The sequence below is a fragment of the Varanus komodoensis genome, unplaced genomic scaffold (genome assembly GCF_004798865.1).
Source record: "Varanus komodoensis strain SLA01 unplaced genomic scaffold, ASM479886v1 scaffold13_1, whole genome shotgun sequence".
Classification (NCBI taxonomy): Eukaryota; Metazoa; Chordata; class Lepidosauria; order Squamata; family Varanidae; genus Varanus; species Varanus komodoensis.
Window position 1 is genome coordinate 3,901,263 of NW_025335408.1, and position 25,523 is coordinate 3,926,785.

General features: G+C 39.3%; 1 protein-coding gene across 2 annotated transcripts in view; it reads right to left on the minus strand.

Annotated features, from left to right (window-relative positions):
* Positions 1-808: 808 nt before the first annotated feature.
* Positions 809-25,523, minus strand: part of ANO6 (anoctamin 6) — a 67,345-nt gene continuing 42,630 nt past the window's right edge. Inside the window, exons 9-20 of one of the 2 annotated variants that reach the window (XM_044423072.1) lie at positions 24,716-24,821; positions 22,317-22,377; positions 19,283-19,428; positions 16,082-16,159; positions 12,648-12,873; positions 11,651-11,820; positions 9,401-9,498; positions 7,103-7,233; positions 5,941-6,146; positions 3,756-3,958; positions 3,305-3,410; positions 809-1,134 (exon numbers count right to left, since the gene is read on the minus strand). In XM_044423072.1, the coding sequence (XP_044279007.1) occupies positions 928-1,134; positions 3,305-3,410; positions 3,756-3,958; positions 5,941-6,146; positions 7,103-7,233; positions 9,401-9,498; positions 11,651-11,820; positions 12,648-12,873; positions 16,082-16,159; positions 19,283-19,428; positions 22,317-22,377; positions 24,716-24,821 (1,738 nt within the window). In that variant the 3' untranslated portion in view covers positions 809-927. Of the gene's footprint in view, positions 1,135-3,304; positions 3,411-3,755; positions 3,959-5,940; positions 6,147-7,102; positions 7,234-9,400; positions 9,499-11,650; positions 11,821-12,647; positions 12,874-16,081; positions 16,160-19,282; positions 19,429-22,316; positions 22,378-24,715; positions 24,822-25,523 lie in introns of those variants that run through there. The other variant, XM_044423073.1, reaches the window with a different exon arrangement.

Genomic DNA, 25,523 nt, shown 5'->3' on the forward strand with positions numbered 1-25,523 from the left:
TTACAAGGCTGTGTTAAGATTTTGCCACAAGGCATTAATTGCTAGAAGGATAGTCAGAGCAGTCAGAAATAGAACAGGAAAAGCTGTAGGATCTGAAGAAATCTGTACTCACGAACTGAACTTGCTTATGAGTGCTTTTAACTGGGGTGAAGGTTTAGTAAAATGAACCCAAGGTCAAAGAAGTAATTAACAGGTCTGCATTGACAAGTGCCTCTTGAGTCCTTAAGCAGTGTCAGCATACATTCTTTTGAAAACCACAAAGCAAATATTAGTATTCAACTATGTACAAACTCTCTTTAATAAATTGTTTAGCAGTTCATCTTATCTCCAGTGCCCATCTCACACCTAAGCTGATTATCTAAGAAAATTGGTGGTAACAGAAAAGGATCAATTGTGGAGCCTTGAGTTATAGTGGTAGAGAGTTCCTTAGGTCCTGGAATATAAGCTTTTGTTACAAAAACAAAACAAACAAAATTAGTGGCATTGCTCAATTAAGGAGCAGCTTCTTCGGCATCCCTGGGGAGAAAACCTCCATTTTGGCGACAGCATTGGAGGGAAAATCTTCCATAGTAAAAAATGAAATACTTGATTGGCTGTAATAGATTCATCAACCATAAGCCTGCTTAGCTATGTGGTCTGGCCGTATAGTTTAAAGCAATCAACTAGAATTCTATTAAAAGGAAATGGTTAACATTGAAGAACTTATTCATCTGTACCTATAAAGTCATATGCTGAGTCTATATGCTCAGAATTTCATGTAATATTCCAAGCCACAGGAGAACATGGGGAAATAACAATATTATTCACTCTGTTCAACATGTGTATGAACATTTACTTCTTTCCTTGTAATTACATTCTACAAAGTCTTTGGTCCAGTTATTTGGTTTGTTTTGGCTGAATTATTCACATGCATAACGTATCATGTCTTTATTCATATTTTGGTCTGAATGTGCCATCTGCTCCCTTAAATATTTTGTCAGCAATGTTCCCCATATTTTTCTTCATCATTTTCAAAGGATTTTCATGCAGAAGCGTCTGTATTAAATATTTTTCTCGTTTAATTTTGCTTTTGGTTTTCTTTGACACGTCTGGAATGGTATATGAAATAACGAACTTCACAAAGTAGACAAGATGCTAGAAAAAAGAATATATAATAATTATTAAAGGAAAAAAACATCACCAGTAATTGACTTATGCTCCAGTTTCAAATTCTATACAGAACCTCAAGACAGAAACTTCAGGCCCTGTTTGCTCTCAGTCATTTCAGCAGAGGGAGCTATTTATTTATTAGATTTATACCCTGCTTTTTCCTTACAATGAACTCAAAGCAGCTTAAATCATTTTCCTCCTGCTGTTCTCAAACTTATTCTCATAACAACAACCCGGTGAGATTGGTTGGACTGAGAGTGTGTGATGGGCCCAAAGTTGGCTCCCAGTTGGCTCCATGGCCAAGCAGGGACTAGTACCCAGCTTGTCTGAGTCCCAGTCCTATGCTCTTAACCACCACACCACACCACACCGGCTCTCCAAATTTAAATTTAATCTGATCCAAAATAAAAATACCTGTGCCTGCTGACTGGTCTCTACTGCTGAACAGAAAGGGAATGTGCTTCTTTAAGAATTCTGGCAAACCGCTAAGAGTTTCTCAAAGCATGTCCAGGACATTTCTTTCTCTCAACTAAGAGCTCATCTGCTAGTAAATCGCCGGTGAAGCCGCTATTTCTATGGCATCAGGTGGTGTATGCCGTGCAGGCTACATAGCTACACATTATTTGTGCGATGCAGGCACGGACAGATCAGTACAGTGGTACCGCAGCTCACAAACACCTTGGTTCACGACCAAATCGGGTCGCGAACAAAAATGTCATGAAAATTTTGATGTGGGTCGTGAACTCCACATTGGGTGGCGACCAAGATCGCAGCCATCTCCCCACCTGCACTCCCCGAGTGGGGAGATGGCCACGATCACAGTTGCGTTCATGCAGGGAAGACATGCGTGATCAAGGGCGCGCTCCTGCAGGAAAGACGGGCGCAATCTCGGCCATCTGCCCCCCCAGCCAGCACAATTGCGGCCATCTCCCCCCCCCCCGGGTGGGGAGATGGCCATGATCATGCTGGGGGCGGGGGGGGGGATATGGCTGAGATTGCGCCTGTCTCTCCCTTCCCCAAGCACAAGTGCGGCCATCTCCCCACCCCCTCAGCGTGCCGAGATGACAGGCGCATGCAGGGATGACAGGCGCGATCTCGGTCATGCTGGGGGGGGCAGGCAGATGGCTGCACTTGGGCTCGGGGTGTGGGGGGGAGATGGCTGCGATCTTTGTTGTTCTTTGTCACTTTGCTTCACATTTTTCTGATTAAAACAAAAAATGGTTACAGAACGGATTAACCTTATTGCATTGAACCTTATGGAGAAATTTAACTTGGCTCATGACCAATTTGGGTCATGACCAGAGTCCTGGAACTGATTAAGTTTGTGAGCCAAGGTACCACTGTACTGTGGTAAGGACGGGTTTTGTGGGGCAGCAGCTTTCCGGCTGTACATTCACCCTTTCAAAATGCCCATCTCCTCAAGATATGTTGCCAGTAGCAACCACATGTCATTTTCCGTAAGGGAATGATGGGGGCAAACGCTTGAGCAATGTCTACTCTTTGGAAGGGTCACTTGCAATAACCAGCCAGGGAGGCAGCTACAGGGCTTAGTGGGTCCTAAATATATATATAGGCTTAACATAAAAGGCAAAGGAAAGGGAAAGATTAAAAGTGATGTCTTAGAACTTTCAAGTAGCATAATATGAACTTTTGATTTCCCCTTTGCCTTCTCAGTCTCCACGGAAGCAGTGAAAATTCACTGTCCAGTATCTGCTCTGTATTTGCTCATCTTCTTCCCGGGAGACGACAGACGAAATGAAGACATAGTTAGCCTTACTCTAAGGAAAGAAATCCATAAGGCTTTTTCATTTCAATCCCTTTACACACATCTTCATAATCTTTCCTGACATTTTCTTCCCAAATGTACATATGTACTATAATATAAACCTCAAAATAAAGCTGTGCCAAAATAACTCAGCCGGCTTTGTTTTTATTTAGATCTGGAAAATCTGTGTGTGCGGATCTTCAGCACCCCTATGTGATAGTTTTCATTTCATTGCTGGCAATCTCTGAGTGACATGCTTGCAGGGGATTTACAAAAGGGATGAAAAGGGAGATTGGGGGCAGCTCTAGGGTGAAAGCATGAAAAAGCACGCACTGACATTATATCAAACGCCGAAGAAATTTGCTAAAGTTCAGGATAAAAGATACTGACCTCCATGACAATGATGAATGCTAACTTGGCTGCAATAACATGCCAGTAATAGATATTGTGTTCATATTGATGCTCATGTCCAGGAGGGTATCGGAAATCTCGGTATCTAACACAGTAAAAAACATACAAAAACTTTAACAGATTGTGCAATAATTTACCTCAGCCAGAAGGGGGAGCAAATCCTGTCCTCTTCACCCGATTCTAACACCTCTCTCTCTTTAAGGAGCATGTAATTAGAACTAATGTAGAACTATTCTAGATCAAATTAGAGCTGTTGAAATACTGAATTTTTCATTTACATTACTATGCAAAATTAAATCTTTTTCAAATGATTGTAAAACAGGAAAACATAATTTTTCCTTTGGACAACAGCAGTTCAATAAGCTAAGAAATCTTTTTCCCCCTAAAGTAGAAGAAAGAATGGATATTTAAAATAGGATAATAGACTTGCCTGCAGGTTGTTTGGTTGGCAAACATGGGAAGGACAGCTGGCTTGCTATGATTTCTGAAGTCGGATACAGCAAAGACAGAAAGTGTGTTGTTTATGTACCCCTTCATAGTATGACTGCTGTGATTTCCATAGGGAGGGATCGAAAATGACCAGTAATAAACCAGGCGTGGAATCATATCAGATGTAAAAGCAATGATCATGGCCTGCATTTGAAATGAAAGGGAAGTGAGCAAAATTTAATTGAGCCTTAAGAAAAATACTTGTCTTCCCTGTATAGTTCTTGAAAAAAAAACCCAAATAATAATTTCAATAAGTGAAAGCCAAACACTTCCAGGTATCCTCAGCATCTGGATGGCAAACACCTTAAGCACCGCATGCTGTTGTTCTTGCTCTAAGGATGAATGTACAATGGTCCATCTTGTTTATTGGAAGGACGGAATACAAACATAACACGTAAGTTAGGGCTTCTCTTCACAGAATACCACATGTTAGATCCAAGAAATCCTACAGGCAACTGCTTCTTCCTTCCCAGATCAGCACCAGTCCAAGACTGCAGCCCTTCTCTATTCCCTCACCATCTTGCACTGTGATAGTTTCTTCCGCAACTGAAGCTAACAGTACCTCCATCCTGTTTTTCCTGCTGTCCTTCTCCAATCTCCTCATACACTGGAGAATGTTAGCTATTGATTTATTTTTAACCTTTTGCTTTCTTTTTAAATTGTATCCTATTTTTTCTCCAGGCAGCTAATGATATGATTGGTAAGGTTCAAAGCAGTCTCTCACCCTGAACTCCAAAGATGAAGCTACTTCAGGGATTAACAGAGTATTTTTTTTTAAATAAATGTCAGCTGAGATATTTCAGCATTTTGCCTCAGATGAGGCTCTCCTCTTCAGACCATTTCCTTCCACAAGTGGAGGAAAATGAAAATGAAAAGGAAGAAAGCTAGGGCTGGAGCCTAGTTTAACATGTTCATGTTAAGATCACCTGAAAGAGATAATTGCCTGGTCTGATTTAAGTCTTTTTGATTTCAATATGTAAGTATGACTAAGTCTGGATCCAATATGCAAATAATGAAAGCAGCAAATAAAGATACAACCCCATGCAGGCTTAGAAAGGAAAAAGGCCTGTAACTTCCAGGATTCTCTGGCTGGACATGTTCTATGATCACAGCAGTATAAATTTCAAGTACTTCCAGTGCATCAAAACATTTTGCTGCTTTTCCTATGTATGCTTATGCACTGATTATCTCCTTCCACCGCAGTTTATTTTGAAATTCAGTGGATTTTATTTGGTCTTTTGCACTATATTTCACCCCACGCTCCCCTGGCTAGGTATTCTTTTCATACTAAGCTTTTTCCACTTGCTCTTTTCAGGTGATGTCCAGATGTACCGCAGTGAGCTGTGTGCAGGACTGCTAATTTTTCTCTATAAGGCATTATCCACACCTTTGATTTGTAGACTGATTTTTGGAGAATTGTAGTAGAAAAATATTCTGATTTTCATTTTCCAAGTTATAATGAGTTTTCCTTATACATGGAGAGAACTGAAAACGGGTCTTAAAATTGGGAACATATGCTTCTCTATAGTGATGTCACTTTTGCTGGATGAACTACAAGTCACAGGTTTGGTTTGTGCACCATCCGCTTATAGTTCTGTGACTATTGCAGAACTAATATATGTAGTAGAAAGAAATGGGGCACACTATAAAAGAAGCAAGGCATCAAGTTTAGCCCAGATTTACAGCAGGAGCCTCCACTGCTGGCAGTGACAAGTGACAACCAGGCTTCCTGGACTTGGCATTTCCAGCCACTGCCGAAATTATTTCTAGGAATGTCACCTCATTAAAGAAACCTTGATCAATCAGTTCGGTTTCAGTATGAAGGAAACCATTTAGGAAAATTGCCTGGCCTGGCAGCAGACCTAACCTTGGAAGAACGTTCTTCCTAGTGTGAGAGAAGAAGGAATGCCAGCTCCAGCCTCTTAAAGCCTAGCAAATGTCTTATGGCACAGGCTTTTGTGGATCCTGCCCATGCATGAGATGCAAGATGTGAGGTTAACACTTCATACAACTGGTGAAATGCACATAGCAAAGACATGATATTTGACTGAAGGCTGATTCCCCAAGTAAAATAACTATTCAGCCTGTAAAAGGGCCGGGAGCTGTCACTGTAAGAATGCACTTACGTTTGTTACTACAGCAAGAATGGCTATTCCTTGCATGATTGGTTGCCATGCTCCAATGTCCTGAGCTTTCCGAGGAACCATGCGCCTGAATTGTGTTGTGATCTTCCATGCATCCACACGTATTTCCAGTAAATTGTTAATGAGAGCCAGAAGGGGTGCCAGTGGGAAAGATGCCACAAATAAGGTGACAAATCCAAACTGTATAACTGGTAATGACAAACATGACTTATATGGCTTATATTTTACAAGAATGGAGAATCAATGCATAACTTAAAGGAGAATTCAGGTGAGTTAGGTATTTTGAGTATGATCTGAAGCCTCCTCCCGTGCAGGACATCCTACATTTTTGTAATGAAGAGAACTGTTCCATGAGCATATATTGATTTTTGGTGTTGCACGAGGAGGCTTCCCTGCTGACTGTAGATGATGGGAAATGTGCTCAAATTATTTCCTGACTTTTCACCAGATCATACGATATGTGCAGATATACCTTCCGACAGGATTCAGTATGGGATTTTCTGTTGTGGGATCTGCATGGATTTTTGCCCTTCCTCCAATACTTTGGGCAAGTCTTGGCTAACAAGTTGCTTGGTAAAGCATTTATTTTGAATTCTTTTTAGAACTTATCCATTTCTAAAGAAAAACCCCAAATCATTGTTTCAGTTGGTGGGGTGGGTAGGAGTAGCTTTAGGAATGCACAAAGACCAGTCAATCAGCACTTTGCAAAGCTGGCTTCTGTGGAAAACAGAAGGAAGTAGTTGCTCCCTCTTCCTGGAAAGATTACACACCTCTCCAGAAAGGTGAGCATGGATCCACTGGAGGTCTCTTCCTCAAGGGATATCTATTTATACACAGACTTATTTGATGGATAAGATGGCAAGGGAAATTCCTCTACAGTGCAATCATATATATTGAGCTTACTCCCCCATAAGTATGCACAGGTCTGCAATTCTGTGTTGCACATACAACCCTAGTGAAGCCCTTGGTATTACTCTCTCTCTCTCCCCCCTTTCCCCCCTCCTCTCTCTTCTATATGTATTTACATATGTCAGACCCATCCAATCTATGACACCATTTTTAAATATTTCTAAGCAGTCTTATTTATTGAATATAATTTTAGAAACATTTTTGGAATAAAACAAGAAATAAATTGCTGCCTTACCCATTTCAAGATACTCATAAAACAATCCAAGTTTGCCTATTGGTTGCAGGTGGTAGTCTTGTTCCCAGCGTGGGACAATTTTTTCTGAGCTTTTAGCTGCACAGCATCGTCCAAGAAGATTCTTAAGCCACCTATAAGTTTGGATGATCAACAAGATTTATTTTATCTGCTAAATGTAGGGAAATGTTTGTTAAGTCACTGTTCCTTTGCAATAGCTGGATTTGGCTGTTTGCTTTGATGGATGGACTCAGTTTTTTAGCACTTAGCTGATGAGGAACTGAGCAGAGAACATAGGAAGCTGCACTGTACCCAGTTATACCATGGGCGCCTGTAGCTCAGTAATGTTTCTATTTTTTCCTCATTCAAATCAGCCTTTCACATAATTAGCAGAAGTGGCTTTTCACCCTGTAGGGGTTCCATCTCTTGCCCCCTTGGGCTAAAAACCAAGATGATGCAGAATAGATTTTTCTGACAGATAATATTCTTCTTTTGCTACATTTCCCAAAGACCTAATTGCAGTAAATATTTTCAGAACTGGCTGTGAATCAAGACAATATAAGAACTCTTTGAGCTTGTTTTAAATATTGCAACTGAAGGTTACAAGGAACAATTGTGCTATTCTTTCTGGATGGTGATGGATGGCTGTCCCTGACTTTCTAGAAGTGTTCACTCAGATGTGCACTTGAAATCCATGCTTGACTACACAGATGTAGGTCCAACTGAATCCCACAGAGCTACTCCAAAGTAAGTGCAGTCTTTGTGTTTTTGTCCTTTTATGTGCAACAAGTGATTTCATGAGTAAGCACATGAATACTGATGTCTAAAACATCATGAGTGGCTCCAGCAGAAACGTTGTGACTAAAGCTCCTTAGCACTTCTGTCCCTGAACTATTTCATGTTTAACTGGTTTAAATATTTCCAGAGCACTGCTGTGTTATTCTGTTGCAGCAAAACCAACAAATAGATTTGAGACACCTTAAAAGACTAACAAATTTATTTTGGCATAAACGTTCATGGACTATAGACTTTGGGTTTTGAAGTTCCCACTTGGCCACAAAGTTCACAGGGTAACTTTGGACCAGTCGCTGCCTCTTAGCATTCCCAGTCTAACTTAGTTTTACGTAGCCCAATCTCACCCATGCAACAACAATGAGATGGAGTTATGTAATCCTTGGATTCCTTTCAAGAGGGGAAAAAGATGGGATGTAAATGTAATGTAATAATAGAAATAAATAGTTGTCCTGTTATGCTCAACACTTCTACAAATAGCAACAGAAATCTGCAAAAGGCACAGAAAGGAACTTAAAAAGGTCAAATGTTTGGTGTACCTTTCTATGAAGTATTATTCAAGTGTTTTTGGCTCTTTTAGTTTAGGAAAAAATGACTAAGTGGGGACATGACAAGATTTATAAGATTATGAATGGCTGAAGAGATCAGAGTGACATTTTCTTTCCACTTTCAATAGTAGAGTGCAGAAAACTCAATGGAGGTGATTTAAAGTAGGTTCAGGACTGAGAAAAGAAAGTAGCTTTTCCTACAAGGCATAATTCCTTTATGAAATTACAAAATGTGATGATGGACAGCAGGTTAGACAGCTTTAAAAGAAAAGGTTCAGAGAATACCCTTGGTAGTCCTATCTTACATTATTAACCATGATATTTAAATGGAAATTCATGTCCAAATGAACTCTACTTCTTATTAGTACTAAATTACAACTAAACATAGAGATTTTGTTTAACTTTAATGACTAATAAAGCTAAACTAGTCATGAAATAAGAACTCCATTATCAGATCTTCCAATAATGATGCATTAGCCCCCTTTTTGCAGCTGGAAACTGGGTTTCTGAGCTTTGGCTAATTAAATTGCTCTTTGGAACTGGTTATAGGTTTTTGTAGTTACATGCAGAGTTCTGGTTTAAATTTAAGGCAACTGAGAGATGTTAAGATCAGACAGAATTCTATCTGATAAAAAGTTTTTCTGTCATACTTTGGGCACATCATGGGAAGGCAAAACTCCCTGGAGAAGACAAACATGTTAGAGAAAGCAGAAGAAGATAAAGATGACCAAATATGAGATGGATGGACTCATAAAGGATTCCTTAAAGGAAGCCACCGCCTTGAATTTACAAGAGTGGAACAAAACTGTCATGGATAGGACATTCTGGAGAGCTTTCAAACATACACTGACCATAAGTCAGAGATGACTTGATAGCACATAATAAAAAACCAAAACTTTTCTGAGCTAATTTCGGAATTCAGGTTTGATTCAACTCCCTGCTATCACACAATTTAACTTACGGGAAAAGTACTTCTTGAATGTTATTCCAGATGGCTTTGCCTCCCATTATTATTGTCAGCTGTGTTGTAAGTTCAAGGAGACACCCTCCTGGATCACACTAGGATGGAAAGGAAAATAAAATTACCTGCAATTGTAAATGTTACTTAAAATAACATTAAAATAGAATTTATGAACACCTTTCCACCCAGGTAATTAGCCCAGTTATATATAAGTAGAGAAAATTACACATGGGCAGCTACATAATAATTCATTTTCTTCACTTATACTTTCTTCTGAGGTGCAAGAAGAAGCCTACATAAGTTTGGGCAAGTTAAGTGCAGGAGATGGGTACTCTTTGCAGTCAAAATGGTATTGACATTTATTATGTGCACACCCTTTGGGAGAAGTAACTTCATCAGAAATGATTCAAGATGATGACTGCATGATGAAAATCCATCCTTCCTCTTGATTGGGAATGGGTGTGGCTAATGCCTTCCTTAATCAGAAAATAATCTTCCAAGCCCATTCTGATGCTGGACTGCATAAGAGTCCCAAATGCATCCGGTGCAGAATGGCCTCAAACACTTCCCCAAACTTTTTTCACACCTCTGAGCTCTGCCCCTCCCTTTCCCCAGTGGATTTGGTGACACCTGCACCCTAAGGGAGTTTTCATAGGAGGCCTTTCTGTGGAGCCTAGAGTGGTAAAATGATAATGCTGGTGCCAAGGATGCTGGGACACAAAGTTCAAAGCACCTGAGTACTTAGCATTGATCTTAGGTGGCCTGAAAGAGCATGTCCCAAGGGAGAGGAGTCAGGCTCAGCCAGACTAAAGGCCACTGGCTTCAGTGCCCAGTTCCTCAGGTGCCTCTGGAAACCCCTCAGCAGGCCATAAAGGCAAGATGCGTTCGGTTGCTCTTCCCTGGCAACTGATATTCAGCACTGCATACGGCTCCTAAAACCTGAAGGTTCATTCTGGCAATAACAACTAGTAGCCACGGACAGTATTTTTTTCCTTCCCGCCATTAATTCCACTAATCTTGCTTTAAGGCTTCTTTAAGCTCAAGGCCATCTCCTTACTTTGTGGCAGGGAACTCCATAATTTTTTTTGAATTGTGTAAAAAGTGCTTTCTTTTGTCCACCCTGAATATCCTGCTGCTATTGGCCAAACCTTGTTTCTAGTAAAGTGAGAAAATAAGAAAAAACATTCCTGTATTTCTGCATTTCATGCAAAATTTTATCAACCACTGTTGTGCCCCTTAGTCAGTTTCCGTGCAAGGAAACTTCTCCAAGTCCCTGATCATCTGGGTTGCCCTTGTCTGCAATTTCTCCAGCTATATAATATCCCTTAAAAAAGAGACCAGGATGACTGCAAATGTACCCAGATCTGAAGAATGGACACAACAAAATTTTGCATAAGAACATTACATTTCTGGACATTTCCTTCAGACCCTTTGCTAAAATGCCTTAGACCTGGGGTACCAGTACTTCAGCATTCCTTATGCTGAAATGTCCCAGGGCATTCTGGTGACCAGTGTGTGGACTGCCCCATCATTGCAGCTAAGGAAGGGAAGAAGGCACCTGCAGCCACGGAAAGCTATGGCACTGAGGAAAAATCATTACTTTGGTTCATAATGGATATAGCTGCAGTGCTGAAATCTTGCCATGTTGGCACAGCAGATATCTTGATATATTTGTATTTCTTTTAAATGCATGTGACCTGAGGGTTGTTTTGTTTAAAAAGCCTACACAAATGTCTTTTCCAAAAGTTTCCAATGCCCAATTTTAGCACCATCAGTATTTTCAATGTACCTTTGGAAATGACAGATTTGATTAAAGTCCAAATGAGATGTCACATGCAGGTATAGGTAAGATTACCTGGATGGACAGGATCTTTCAAAAATCAAATGAAGTTTTTGGAATGGGCAAGTAAGAGTTCTGCAGCTGCAAGAAAGTGCTTGGCTTTTTTCTTCTTAGTGTTTTCCATTCCAATTTGATACCAACTTCTGCTTTCCCCCCACTGGATTCCAAACCCATATTTTCCCTTCAGAAAGTTAGCTCATGGGAAATGGGTTAAACATTTATTTATGGGTTTATTTATTTATAACCCATTTATGATTTAGGCACTTTGCCTTACGAAAAAGATGATTTTTTGCTTTACAATACAATTGGAACGATGGTACATACCTACAACTGCATTTTAATATCTAGTCTGGCCCTAAAAATCTCTAGTTAGACAAAAATAAAAATACAAATTTACAGTTTGTTCATACCTCTTCATTTCTGTATTTTCCCAGCCAATAAACTGGGTCACCAGGGTAACCTACAAATTTGCCCTTAAAGAATGCAATATAGAAACACGATGAATAATAGTTGACAAATTGGAATAAAAACATCTTCATGGTCAGACTGTTCTCATAATCGGTCTGTGTCCTTGGTAGTTCTGGAGTTTAAAGGAGAGAGAAATTGTTAACGTGAGAATATCTTCAGAGGCAATTCTATATGTGCCTTGCAGCCTTAAATATAATTTACATCTTTATAGTTTAGATTATTTGGAATTATGTAACTTGGTGTAGACATTATGCTAATTCTACAGCTATGTGTTACAAAAAGGGCAGGGGGGGTGTATTCTTCCACAGGAGAACCCACAGCAATTCTCAGTGCAAAAAGCCTCTAGCAGATTCAATACATAATGAACATAACATTTGGATGTGAGGCAAATGAAAGAATATTAAAATACAGCTACTTTAGATGCAATGAAATAGGACAGCTCCTTTAACGTAAATGACCTGGATAAGAAGAAAAACAGCAGTCTTGCAATAGTTTTGCTATTTAGTGAGGAGATAAAGCTTTCAGATAGTGATTCTTTTCTATTTATTTACAAGAAAATGGCCGCACTATTTATAAACAATATCTAATGTAATTGGATATGTTATGCAGTGCTGATCCATTTTCATAAAATTGGAATTATTATAGTAATCTTCAGTGCTTTGTCTGTTTCATAAACATACAGCTTGATACACAATTGATTTTTCATGCTGGATATAGAAGGATTTCTTACACAAGGATCTGAATGTCATTTCATTGTTCTCTAAGAAAGTCTGTATTTTGAAAGTCTGTATTTTAAATAGGTAGAAGTCACTGAAAATAATAGTGGGGAAGTTCTAAAGTGTATGCCCTTTCATTCTATGGGTTACCACTTAGGAATGCAACCTTTTTCTCCATTTACCCTGGATATTTTGCAGTCAGCCTATCACAAGGTAACCTTACCAAAGTCAGTAATCATGATTGCAACTTTCTCATAGATCATGTTCAGTATCATAATAATTATGAAGCTGATGACTGAAGCAGAAACTGAAGTTGCTGTTTGTGGAGTGAGATACTTCTTGATTGCTTCCGTCCCATTAATGTGTCTGGGAAGTTTTGCAGAAAACACCAGGAAAACTGACAGTCTGTACACAATTATGCCAATAACCGAGGCAATAATGAGCAGGATCTGAAAACCAAGAACAACAGATTTATTCTTAACCAAAAATTAATATGTGTCATGTGCATACATGCATAGTTTTCTTCCTGCCTTCCTTTAAAAAAACCCACATTTTAATTTTCCTTTTTTCCCTTCCGAAATATCCAGGGACAATAGGAAAGGTTGCTACAATATAGAGGGCTTATAGCATTACTGGTCAAAAGGCATTGTGTTGCTATTCTAGCTTTCTCTCCTTAATTGATTTTTATTTATTTTATTTTTTATTTTTTGAGGTAAGGAAGAAGACAGGACAAGTACTGGGATCATATGCTAGGCCTTTGAACAGACAATGGCAATATCTGGGCTTCCCATGCAATTCTGAGAATGAGATGGGGCAATAAAAGCCTTGTTCTGGAAAGACCAAAATATGCACAGAAATCTAATAGCCTAATAGGAAAAGAACCAAATGAGAATGGCAACAGCAGTTGGGTAGTAAGGATATTATAAAAAATACCAGAAAAAAGTGGGATATAATTGCAATGCAATAATAAATGTAATGCAACAATCTAAAGGAAAACAATAATTCATTCATTTAATGACATATTTAATGACCTAAATGACACATTCAGGCCTGGACTTTAACAAGTATTGGCTTGGATCCTAAGTTCCCTTCTACTAACAGGAGTGTCCTGTGAGAGGTGTTCTTTCTGTGGGATGATCCCACAGAAACAAGGAGAGATGCAGTTCATTGCTCCACTACCTTCCCTGCAGCCTTTGTATTCTGCACACAACTTCTCTTCCAGAGGGCTGGAAGACTCTCCAGAAAAACATGGGGAGATGCTACAGCACTGGAATAGGGGCAGCACTGACAGAAGGCAGTCAGTTCCTTCTTCCACCATTGGCATGCTACTCTGAAGCTTAACTGTGATGAAATTAACCTGCAGATACCGACTAGATGGTAAGCCAAGGATTTCAATATGTTTTATCTTTGAAACAACCCACTTAATGAGTTCCTTTAGCAGTAAGTGAGAAGGGCAGCAGAGCAGCCCTTCAAAATGGAGTCACCACTAATTTCTTATAAAGCAGGGGATGAAGCAGGGGATGAAGTGGAGAAATTAAGGGCAGAACGGGCAGGCCCAGTGAAAGAGAAGTGGCCTGGATGAAGGAGTTCTGGGGAGGGAAACAGAGACAGAACCTTCAACCAGTGCTACATATGAAATTATGCCCACCCCCACAAATGGGCAGAGCCTATTTTCGGAGACATGCTCTAATGTCTAGCTTGCATCTCCCAGCTGGTACACAGAAGAATAGCAGAATTCATAATGCCTCTTAGCTGGGGCTACAAAGCAAATTGCACTAGATGAGAAAACATCCCTTATTCCATATTTCCTTTCCATGTTTTTTAGCCTTTCTCTCTCATGCTCTAGGACAGAAAATGTCTATAACATAAGAAAAGCCAGTTTTCTCTGTTTTTCTAGGACAGCCTTCCCTTGGTGCATTACAGTTCCCATGATCCTCAGTTGATATGGCCAAGAGGTTGCATCAAGATGTTCCCTAGTGGAATTCTATATTTGCCTGGAATTCAGTCATAGACATGTAAGAGAAAACTATGTTAGTACCCTGACTATATGACTGCATTTGGCAGTTCCTGGAAGCAGCTGGTGGTTGTGAATCATGGTCTACATTGTCACTTGCCACATGACACAAAATTAGCTATCCATATCTAACTTATTCAATGGCAGCGGTTGCCTCTTCAGGAAATATTTACCCCACACTTAGCTGTAAATAGCTTTGTTCATACTTGACTCTCTGTTACAAAACATGTTTCTTGTTATCGTAAGTGAATTTTAACTCCTAAATTTGCCTTAAAATGCATTTAGGTTAATTAAAAAAAACTTGACATCAATGGCTTCCATGCACAGGGACCCATAATATATTAAAGCCTTTATGTTTTTGAAGCTGCTTCTACAATGTGACATTTTTTCATGGTTGACTTGATTTCTTTTAACTTTTACTTTTAATTAAAGCAGAAACATGGGGAAGATGAAAGGACACCTAGCTTTGCTCAGCTAGTGCAAACAAAAAAGCTAAAAAAGACTCATTCATCTGTAACGTGACATTCAACCACATGACTTGAGCAACAAGTATGCAAAAAAAATAGAAAGGAGGGTAATTTATCTTCAAAATAACTCAGTTGGCTTTAATGACAGTGAACAAGGCATTTAATCAAACATGCACTGTAAGGAAACAAGGGTCTCAATTTTGAAGCAAAGGCTTCAAAGTTCAGAAGAAATTTGCTTGAGAATAGATTTGCATAACAAGTTTCTACTTTGCATAAAATACTCTTCTGACTAACAAATGCAACGGATCTACTTTGTTCAGTGTTACACACAAGATGCTAGTTGCAAGATTGGACGTCACATGACTTCATGTGGGCTTTTCACCAAGCAGAAGTCATGGCAAATCTCAACATTTTGGAATGAGCTCCCTGTTAAAGAAACAGCTGAAAATAAGTTTGACTGTATTATACCCATTACATTTAGGGGTAGCATATGAACACATACCTTTAAATTTTGACTGTGACGTGGCGGACAGAATCCAAGAAATTAAGTAGAGAAATATGATGCACAAGCAGGGTTAAGATATGAAAAGGGGGTTCAGAGTCTGGGGGATCATGCTGGAGTAGGAAGTCAGAAATCCAGAAATATAGCCATCAGGAAGAAATCCAGCTGTGCAGGGCTGCCCACATTCAATGGAAGGTAACAGAAAGAAACAGAAAAGAGGAGAGAGAAAGATAGCAAGTCTGGAATAAGAAAGAAGTATATTAGCCTGTCTTAGGGGGCAAAAGAAAAAAACCCCTCAAGAACAGCAATGATAATAATAAAGGTCAGGAATCCTGAAGGCCAGTATAAAAGTGGAGGTGCTTGCATGGTATGAGAGTCTTGTTTCATTATATTCTGTCAGAATACATTTAGAAGGCAGCTTGCTTTCAAAGTGCTCCTGGGCCAAAAATAACCTTCCTTGTTGGAAGCTTGAAAGCCTTCTCTCTCATGTTAGATTTCCATGTACAGTTACTTTCTAAAGGCAAAGTCCTGTGCTATTCTGAGGCAGCCATGAGAGAGAACTATACCATGCAAGTACCTGCTGTTTGGGCAGGGCTGTGCCACTTTGTTCTTTGACGGAATCTATCACACTGATGAAACGAAATAAATGCTTAGTAGTAATAATAATATTTTACCCAAAATAAGACAGCGCTTGTACAGAAGGTAATCCTTACACACTTCCCACAGGCTGTGTATGGAACATGTTCTTCTTGCTGTGAAGAAATTTGATAAATGATGGATTATTTGGACACCCAATTTCAAACACATACTTTAATTTTTTCACTTTAATAACTTGGTCCTTAGAACAGAGAGTTTGGGGTTTTGTTCTTTTCCTCAGATCAGAATGTTTCATGCTAGCTAGTCAGTCTTTCAGTTTAAAGATGACACTCCAATCTCATTTCAGCCAGATAAATCTTATTTTGGGAGGCTTGGGGGAACCACACAGTGAGCTAAAAATGTCCTAGGGAAACAGCAGCAGTGCCCCTCATACCACATTTAAATCTCTTTTACAGCTGAGGGGACTTGTGAAAGCAGTTTCTGATATGTGCCCTTCAGAGAAAAAAAAGAAAAATTGGCGTGAACATTTGATGCAACTCCAGGCCTTATAGATACTTGTACTGTGCTTTTTGTGACACAATACATATGTATGAAAAGAGAAATGAGAATCAGCTAAAGACATCTTTGGAAGGTCATTTCCAAATTATGGCTATGAAATTTGCATAATCCAGAAACTATATATTACATGAGGAATGCAGGATCTTTGGTCCATAAACCTCATCAGGCCCATGGATGCCCTGCATTCCATTTGTTGAACCTGGGATGCAGGTGGGCATGTGGGCAGTGACTATTCAGGGCTGGGAGAAGAACTTCTTCTAGTGCAGCTGAGCTCTCTCCCCTGGTACCAACCAAGCCACTGGGGACAAAATCTGCTTGTGCTCAGCACAGAAGAAATAGAATTGGTGAGGTTATAACAATTCCACTACATTTCAAATTTGTTTGGCACAATATTGTAAGATGTAGTCCTTGGAGCCTTACCCTAACCACATTTACTTGGAGGTAGTCCAAGAATTTCATTGGGTCTTCATTGCAGGTAAATGGGCTTAGAACTGCAACCTTACTTACAGGACTCTTGTGAATCAGAACTAAAAGGTGCTTTTAATTTTATGTTTAAAATGTTACAAAATATAAAAGAATAGAACAATCCCCTTTTTAAAAAATCAAAGATATAGTAATTTTTTAGGTTTTGCTTGAAAAAATGTTGAAAATAATGCAACTTGAAAAAATCTTGCCAGTAAATCTTATTAGCCATTGTTTAACACAAGATGCAAGCATCCAATAGTCATTCTAGTCCATCATGAACTGACTTAAAAGGGAAGTAGATTATACTTGCGATGTAATAAGAAATAGGTATCTAATCACCATAGTGAGGCCTAAAAGCAATTCTCTCAGGTGAAATTGATAGGTGAAGCTTTCAAATGTTATTAGAAAAACATTATAGAATCAGCAACAAAGCACATCACAGCGAGAAAAACATATCCATTACTTTTCAACACCAAACTCAAAAAAGAGGGGTGGTGGTAGAAAGGAAATATTTTTCAAATGGTTGTATCTAGTTTTTCATACACAGAGTAATAATGAAAGGATATTACAGGAAAAATGCAACATAATAATAAAAGTATTTTTATGTTCATAAAGATGATCTTGAGCGCAAACTAACTGTGATGTGAAAGATTTCCAGCATGGGTAAATATATTCTTGATCTACTGGACTACAGAATGACAAAGATAAAGCAGACCCAGGTGGCTCATTTAATAGGGATAACTTCACAGCTTGTTTTCACTGGTGATTTTATCCATATACTATAAAGATCAACTATAATTCATTCAAACATTAATATCTGAATTTAACCACACATTTAGAAACATATATAAAGAGACCATGTCTCAACAAAAGCCTGTGTTGCTTGGCATCACTAGGCCAAATATATTCAGTTAATTCAGCCAGCTTCAAACTTTTGCTGCACATCCTTTCCAAGTGCATACCATTTCCTGCCAAGGAAAATCCAATTGTTTCTGTCCATTTAAAATGTTTTCTTTCCTGTTAAAGCCCTATAGTCTGGTCTGGAATATCTCAGGAAACCCTGTGGTGGTCATGTGTCCTATGTTACAAAAGATGGTCCTCTCTTTGAAGACCTTTCAGAGGACATGCTTCACTTTGAACTGCTACATAGTCCTGGTCTGTGTTAAAGATCAAGAACCATCAGAAAGGAGACCTGGGCCTTGAAACGGCTCACCTTGACAGCAGACAGCAAGATACGCAGGTCACCTGGTCACAATCTTCCCCCACTCTGTTGAGATATACTGTGTTTTTATTTATAGCTATTATTTACACATGTACATCTATGTGTTTAAACACAAGCAAATTTCATATAGATCTTTTTGCCTTCTTTTTTAATGTTGCAATTCCTCTTTTTAGGAAGAAAAATGCCACCCCGGCTTTGACCTATATATTCCTCCCATAAAGTTTGAGATCTGCCAATGGGGCCCTGCAGATCTCATCACAATGTAACAAAGTGAGGGCCATAGGTCACAGCAAAGCACATGTCTGCATGCCAGAAGTTCTGGGATCAGTCCCTGGCTTCCCTAGGAAAACTGTCTGAATCCCTGGGGAGCTGCTACCAGTCTATGTTGAGAATTTGGAGCTGGATGGAGCAATGCAGTGATTTGGTATAAGACTACTGGCAGGTATACATAATACAAAATATCCCTCATGTCTCTCTATCCTGAAGGTAGAATTTATTTCTTGAGTTAAAATATTTTTTTTACATCCCCTTAATTCTCTGCAATTCTGTGTAGTAACCCAATTCACACAGTATTTTCAATTACAGAAAGTTGCCTACTTCTAAGTTGGTGTGAATCAACATAGCTACTGGAAGGGACAAAGATTATCTTCTTATGACAATCTGACTTCTGTGAAAATCTTGAGATAATTTTTAGTTTTATTTATTTATGTATTGAACTTTGTCTATTGAACTACTGAAGACTGAGACTGAATAACAGAAACTGGAATACTCATACAGCTATAAACAGCTATTTCATATCAAGGATGGTAGTGTGGCCTATTTCTCTGAGATGACCTAGTAAATTCATCTATTCTCCAAGTTTTCCTTTGAGATTGTTATCAAATATTCTACTTCGCATCCTTGAAGTTACAGATGTGTGTGCATATGTATTTCACTATATATGGATTCTACTAACTTACACAGAATATTTCTGCTATCTATTGCTATCTAAAAAAACTAAATTTTTTAAAAAATGTTTTAAAAAAATCCTTACCTGTGTAATTTCATTCACTACTACATGATGGCATTTTGCTTCATACTCTGCTCGTACTTGTTCTTCTTGCTCTAAGAACTCAACAGTGTCCCATTCATATTCCAATTCAGCTTGACGTCGTTTCCAGAACTCTAGAAACAAAGTAACTGACCAAAAAATAAAACAGGTTGTACTACAGTATATGGGCATTGTTCAAGAGTAGCTTTCTCTGTTATTCTCTGCAGAAATGGATTAAAAACTTACTGTCTACAGGAACTGCACCAAGTTTTATGGAAGACATAATGAACCCTATTTGTTTAAAAACAAGTATTTGCCTTTTTTCTTCTTCAATGCATTGTCATCTCTATGCACACAGTAAAAAGAAGGCATTAGTGTTTATTCTTGCTGCTAACCTGGATACTATGAATGAGAACCAGAAATTCATCCTGCAGAATTGTTAGAAACTTCATGGAGCCCTTCCCGAGTAAGCTTGCATTTAAGGGACCCCAGCTCATTGTACAAAATTATGGTGAACGCTAAAATACACACTTGCTCTATATTGGACACAGGCCTATTGTACTTCCTGTTGCCTTTTTTGAATCTCTGCTACATGTGCTAATATATACCTAATGCTCTCCTGTAGATGCATATTGCAGGTTAAGAGTCTTAGTATAGCTTATCTTTCAGGCAAACTTGTCAGTTGGAACTGATTTTTAATCAAGAAACCCCTGGTAAGCTTCTGACAAACTCCAGAGTGTGACGCAAACTGCCATAGAGAGTTCGTATTTGAGAGTAATATGTACTTTAACAATAAGCATTTGTAACAAAATGAACACAACTGTAATAGGAAGAAGACATATGTCTATTCAGTTCCCCATAACATCTACCAAACAGTCACCTCACTACTTCTAGTAAGATAAATAATTCTAGCATCTACCATATACAACAAAGCATCTCTGCAGCACTGCTGGATAATGGTGTCCCCCCCCCCTTTTCTTTTTTTTGCTGGGTGCATTTTGGCCTAATATGCTTCTATGTGGCATCCAACTCTTGAACATTTCAGCATTGATTATAAGCAGTATTGCTGATGCAGTGCAGATGACTCCTTAAGGAATCAGAACAAGGATATGGGATCCCACCCACTCCACTCAGGCACATTGCCCGTATTGGTCTTAATGATGATTGGCACCTGCAATAGCCACAGTCCGCCGTTCGTGAGGGTTTGATGCTCACAGGCTGCATGCTACCTCTCGAAACACTGGAGTGAGGATGCTCTGAAATGCTGCCTCTCAGATCTTGGTTGTTGAAAATTCATGTATTCAGTGAAAATGTTACACAGTATATCAAAGCATGGTGCATTGAGCCTGGCTGGGGGGATTGGAAGTTGTAGGCCTTCTTTCTGGCTCAATGTATAAAGGATTGCATCTTAAGTTATAGCTCTTAAATGGTCATTACTCATATATACTTAGGAATTGTGCATTACTGCGGAGTACATTACTGAATAGTTCATTACTGAAAAAGCTTTGCATTACATTAAATGTAAATATTTTAGAAAATATATTGTTTTGGTGCCTTTTAACATTAAGCCTTGGAGACTGAGCTGTGGCACTTTTAATGCTAAAAGCTGGTTTGTGCTTGTCAATTTGCAATGTTTGGCTAAAATATTATGACAGCACCTTTTTGTATATTAACCTTTACCCAGTGCTAATGGTAGTTTAAATGTTCCTGCACATTTTGTGCAATTAGATTTCAGTATAGCATTAGTTGTAATCAGAAGCAAGTAAGTACCCTGATTAAAAAGCAGCAGTTAATGTTAGCTGTAGTGACCTCGTAATTGGCATAAATTCAGTGAAACAAAATGCTTTCTGGGTAAACAACCTTACTTTGACCACTGAATACAACGTTAGTCAATTGGAACATTCTGGGTAAGGAATTATTTTTCTTACCACAAGATGTCCCTAGCACTTGCATGCAATGTCTAGCATATCAATCATTTAAATGAGGAAAAGAGAAAACATGGTAATATTTCTAACCACTATAGCAATTTCCTCTAACACAGGGAAGCAATGTACTAGTTTATTACATGCATTTTCATCTGGGTTTTTTTTAAGTGGGGGAACATTAAAAATGATATTTCTGCAGTCTGAAATGGTTCAGTCTATGAGTCTACCGTTCGTTCTAACATTCCCTGCATCCCTTTGGGGTGTGACATCAAAACCCTCCAAAAGAATGTATTCAATTGTCTAGAAATGAATGCTCCCTTTTCCAGTTCAGTGCAAGACTGTAGGCGCATGAGAACATGGAAAAGTGTGACCAACTTTTAAAACGAATCAGAGTTTTGACAGCTAGCTCTCAAAACTGGCAGCTCCTTTTAAATGGTGGTACTCCAGTGACTCTGAAACAACAGGAAAAGTGAGCTCACTCTAGGGTTGGTCTAGTGCAAAAAACAGACAGGGATTGTACGAATGGCATTGTTCTCTTGCAATGTCATTCAGGAACAGGTGTAGTAGGGCTCTTGTAGTCCAACAGAAAATAAAAATAAAAGTATTGCAGTCATTTGTGGCCTGCTCTGCCATTTGGTATACCCGTTCTTGCTTGCTTCCTTTTAGAAAAATACTCCTTGATTGTAGCTTCCACTACAGGAAGGGATTGCCATTGGAGCCAATGATGCAACCACACATGGAGGGTAACTAGCCACAGTGGGTTATCCTGCCGTCCAAATGCAGACCACTTCCTGCAGTATCGCACTGTTCCCTCGCCTCCTATTCCTGGCATGCTGGTGAGGGAAAACTAGGAAAGGGGAAGTGCAAAGAGGTTTATCTGAGTGTTATGGTAATAATTTCCTGTGTACGAAGCTGTGTTGAGCAGGGCGATGAATCATGTCTCTATTTTCCTCCCCCCATGAATAAGCAGAGTCACCCATTTTATGATGTCTATACGCGATCTTCATCATAATTCAATACCACACTTTTGCTGCAAATATAGGTATGTTATAAACATACTTTGATTTGATTTGCATTAACCAAATAACCCCAAAACTAACATATTAGCTTACCCCATATCCCCATAAATACTGCAAACACCAGTGTTCCAAAGCTATCAAAAATGCACAGTTTCTGGAAAAGATTAAGAGGGAAAATAGGTTAACACATACTGATGTTTTATCTTTCCACACAGAAACATAAACATAGAAACTGAGCGAGTCAGAAGGGGTTTCCCAGGCCATCTAGTCTGACCCCCGGCTTCAGCTGACTCCACTCAGGACATGCCTACCATGTGCATGTCTAGCCTATCCTTGAACATCCTCACTGATGGGGCCTCAACCATCCCCCATGGAAGCCCATTCCATACCCTCGGGGTCCTAACTGTCAGGAAGTACTTCCTGGCATCCAAATTGAACCTTGGTTCCTTGATCTTGAGAAAAAATAACATTCTCATTTGTTGCTGTGTGCAGCATGTTTCTATGCGGTGCACCCATGCACTGGAGCAAGTTTACATGTGCAGATCCTTTCTTATGTCCTGCACTTTGAACTTTGCACTTGACATTCCTGGCTCATGTGTACAAAGCCAAACAGGCAGTGCTCCTTGTCCTTCCCATCTCCTTGTCCCACAGCCATTGTGAGCGGAAGGCTCTGACCGTCTGTTTGCAAGGGGAAAGAAAGTGGTGACCCAGTGGCAGCAGTAGGTGTGAGGCCCGCTGCTGCAGGACAAGTCATCTGGATAAGCGACTCTCACGTGCTGTGGTTAGAAACTTCCCATATTCAGTGCTTTAACTATTGTATAAATCAGACGATGTAACACTGACTCAGTACCTGTACTGTTAAAACATGTCCAAGAACACTATAAAGAGAATTTAAAAATTCTTACATATCATCCCAAAAAGAGGAACACTTATTGGAGCATTAGGAATATTAAATGCATACATTTAAAAGCACAGCAAACTAAAACCAAGGATGCATATGAAGTGCCTCAGGCTGGATTTAAACGGTATGTTCCTTGTGTGATGGCAAGGACTTTTAGATGGTAATGTATATTAGTCTGTAAAATTAATATAACAGATCAGCAGTTCCAGCTGTTGGATTCTTAACTTTAAATAAAGATCCACTAATGCAAAACAAGCCATAATGTGATAAAACTATTGCACAAAATGTGTAACGCGACTTGGTGTATTGAATAATACATAGACATTATGACTTTCAGCCTCTGATCTATTCATTTTTTCCTCCCACTTACCCTTTTCATATCCTAATATTGTGGTTTTACTGCAAACTTTAAAATGAGGAGAAAAGATATGTTAGCACCATACTGCTCTATTTGTGAAGGAGAAGAAACTTGTTTTGAGCCAAGGTCAGCCTTGCCACAAATTGTTATCAGACAATTACTTTCTTTTGCACACAGTTGTGCAGGAAGAGGGCACAGATATACTGCAGTAATTCAAGATAATGGAATGTCCGTTTTTGCCATGGTTACTTCATTGGAACAAAACTGAACTGGCTCATGGAATTCAGGAAGATAATGCAGGAGATGTTGGCATGACTGCTGTGAATGAGTGGGAGGCCACGGAGAGAAAAACATTCTTCAATAATTGTAGTCATAGGAACACAAGAAGGTAAGAAAAGGTGTGCAAGATCAGACCAAAGGCCCATCCAGCCAGTCCAGCACTCCGACCACACTGCAAGCCAGCTGCCACAGGATCCATCAAGCTATGATGGGTCCAACAGTTCCAGTTGCTCAAGTTCTACAGTGACTGGTGTCTGCATCTGATAAGGAAGGTAACACATGGCCAACAAGGCTGATAGGCACTGATAGCCTTCTTCTTCAGGAATCTGCCCAATCCCCTTTTAAAGCCATCCAAATTGGTGTCCATCATTATTTCCTGTGGCACTGGATGCCATCGTTTAATTATGAACTGTGGGAAGAAATACTTCCTAGGGTGATCCTGGGTCCTGGGATCCTGGGAAGCAAACAGCTTCCTGGGGTGATCCTGGGTTCACTAAACTTTACTAATTAGTCTTCACTAATTTTGCCCAGAAATGGTAGTGCTTGTACTACTTGTAATGACTTACAGGTATTTTTAAAGTGTTAAGTACATTGAATTAAAAATAAATAAAGCTGATTTCTCCTTTTCTGAAACTCCTTGTTGTGTTCTCAATTTCAAAATAATCTGATTGTCTCGAAAAGACCACCTGCACTTTCATATGTCCAGATTCTTTCAGTACATAATAGGCCTTCCTCAGGTCTGCTTTCCATGAAGCTGCCCAGCAAAAGCACCCATGATATACTAAGAAATTGGCAAATTCCATTTACCCCATTTTTCTTTTCATCTTGGTGCACTGTATTATTAAAAGGAGCTCTTCCTTTTTGTTGTGTGTACTTGCAATTTTAATACAAAACAAAACATCATGCTACAAAAATTAATTTGTTGGCTTATGCTGTCAAAGGAAATACTCATACCTTGGATGATTCACAAGTGATTGTGAGATTCCAGTAGGTACACTCTCTGTCACACTGCGGGCACATGATGATCTTACCTCCTATGTTAGGGTCACATACTTCCTGGCTAAAAAAGAAAAAAGGGGCAATCCTTCACATATATCTTGTAATTGGATAAACAGATGGCTAAATTAACTGCTTTCATAAACCATTGTTCCTCCTTACCATATTCCCCTAAAATTTACCAGTGACCTAGAGAGGGGATAACTAGTCTACTGAGTAAATTTGCAGGTGGGATGGTGTTGGCTATAACTCACAAGCAGGTGATCCAGATCCAGAAGGATCTAGTCAGGCTGTGGCAGTGGGCAAGAGACAACCAGAAGGAGCTGGTGCTGGAGATCAGACTAGATGGCCCAAGAGACCCCTTCTGACTGTTTCTATGGTAAGTAGGCATTTAAATACCTAACAAGCTGCTGAGTGTTTTTGCTGTAGAGTAAGTGATAAATAAGGATCTGTTTGCTTTCATGGATGACTATCTGGCAATGGGCTGGTCCAGTCCAGAACAGGACCACAAAAAGTGGGAGAGGATTAGAGGCACCCTATCCCCTGATCTTGGTCAGGCTCCCTGTGCTTAATTTGGAGTACAATGGAAGGAATATCTGCTAGGTACATTCTAAAAGTAATGTCTACTTTAACCTTAATATCCCACTTCACAGTCACTTCAACAGAAAGATTTTACACATAGCAGTTGTTTTTGACTCAATTGCCTCTTTGGAAACAAGAAACTAAAGTTCTGGACAAGTGAGCAGGAAAAATGGTTCAGTGGTAC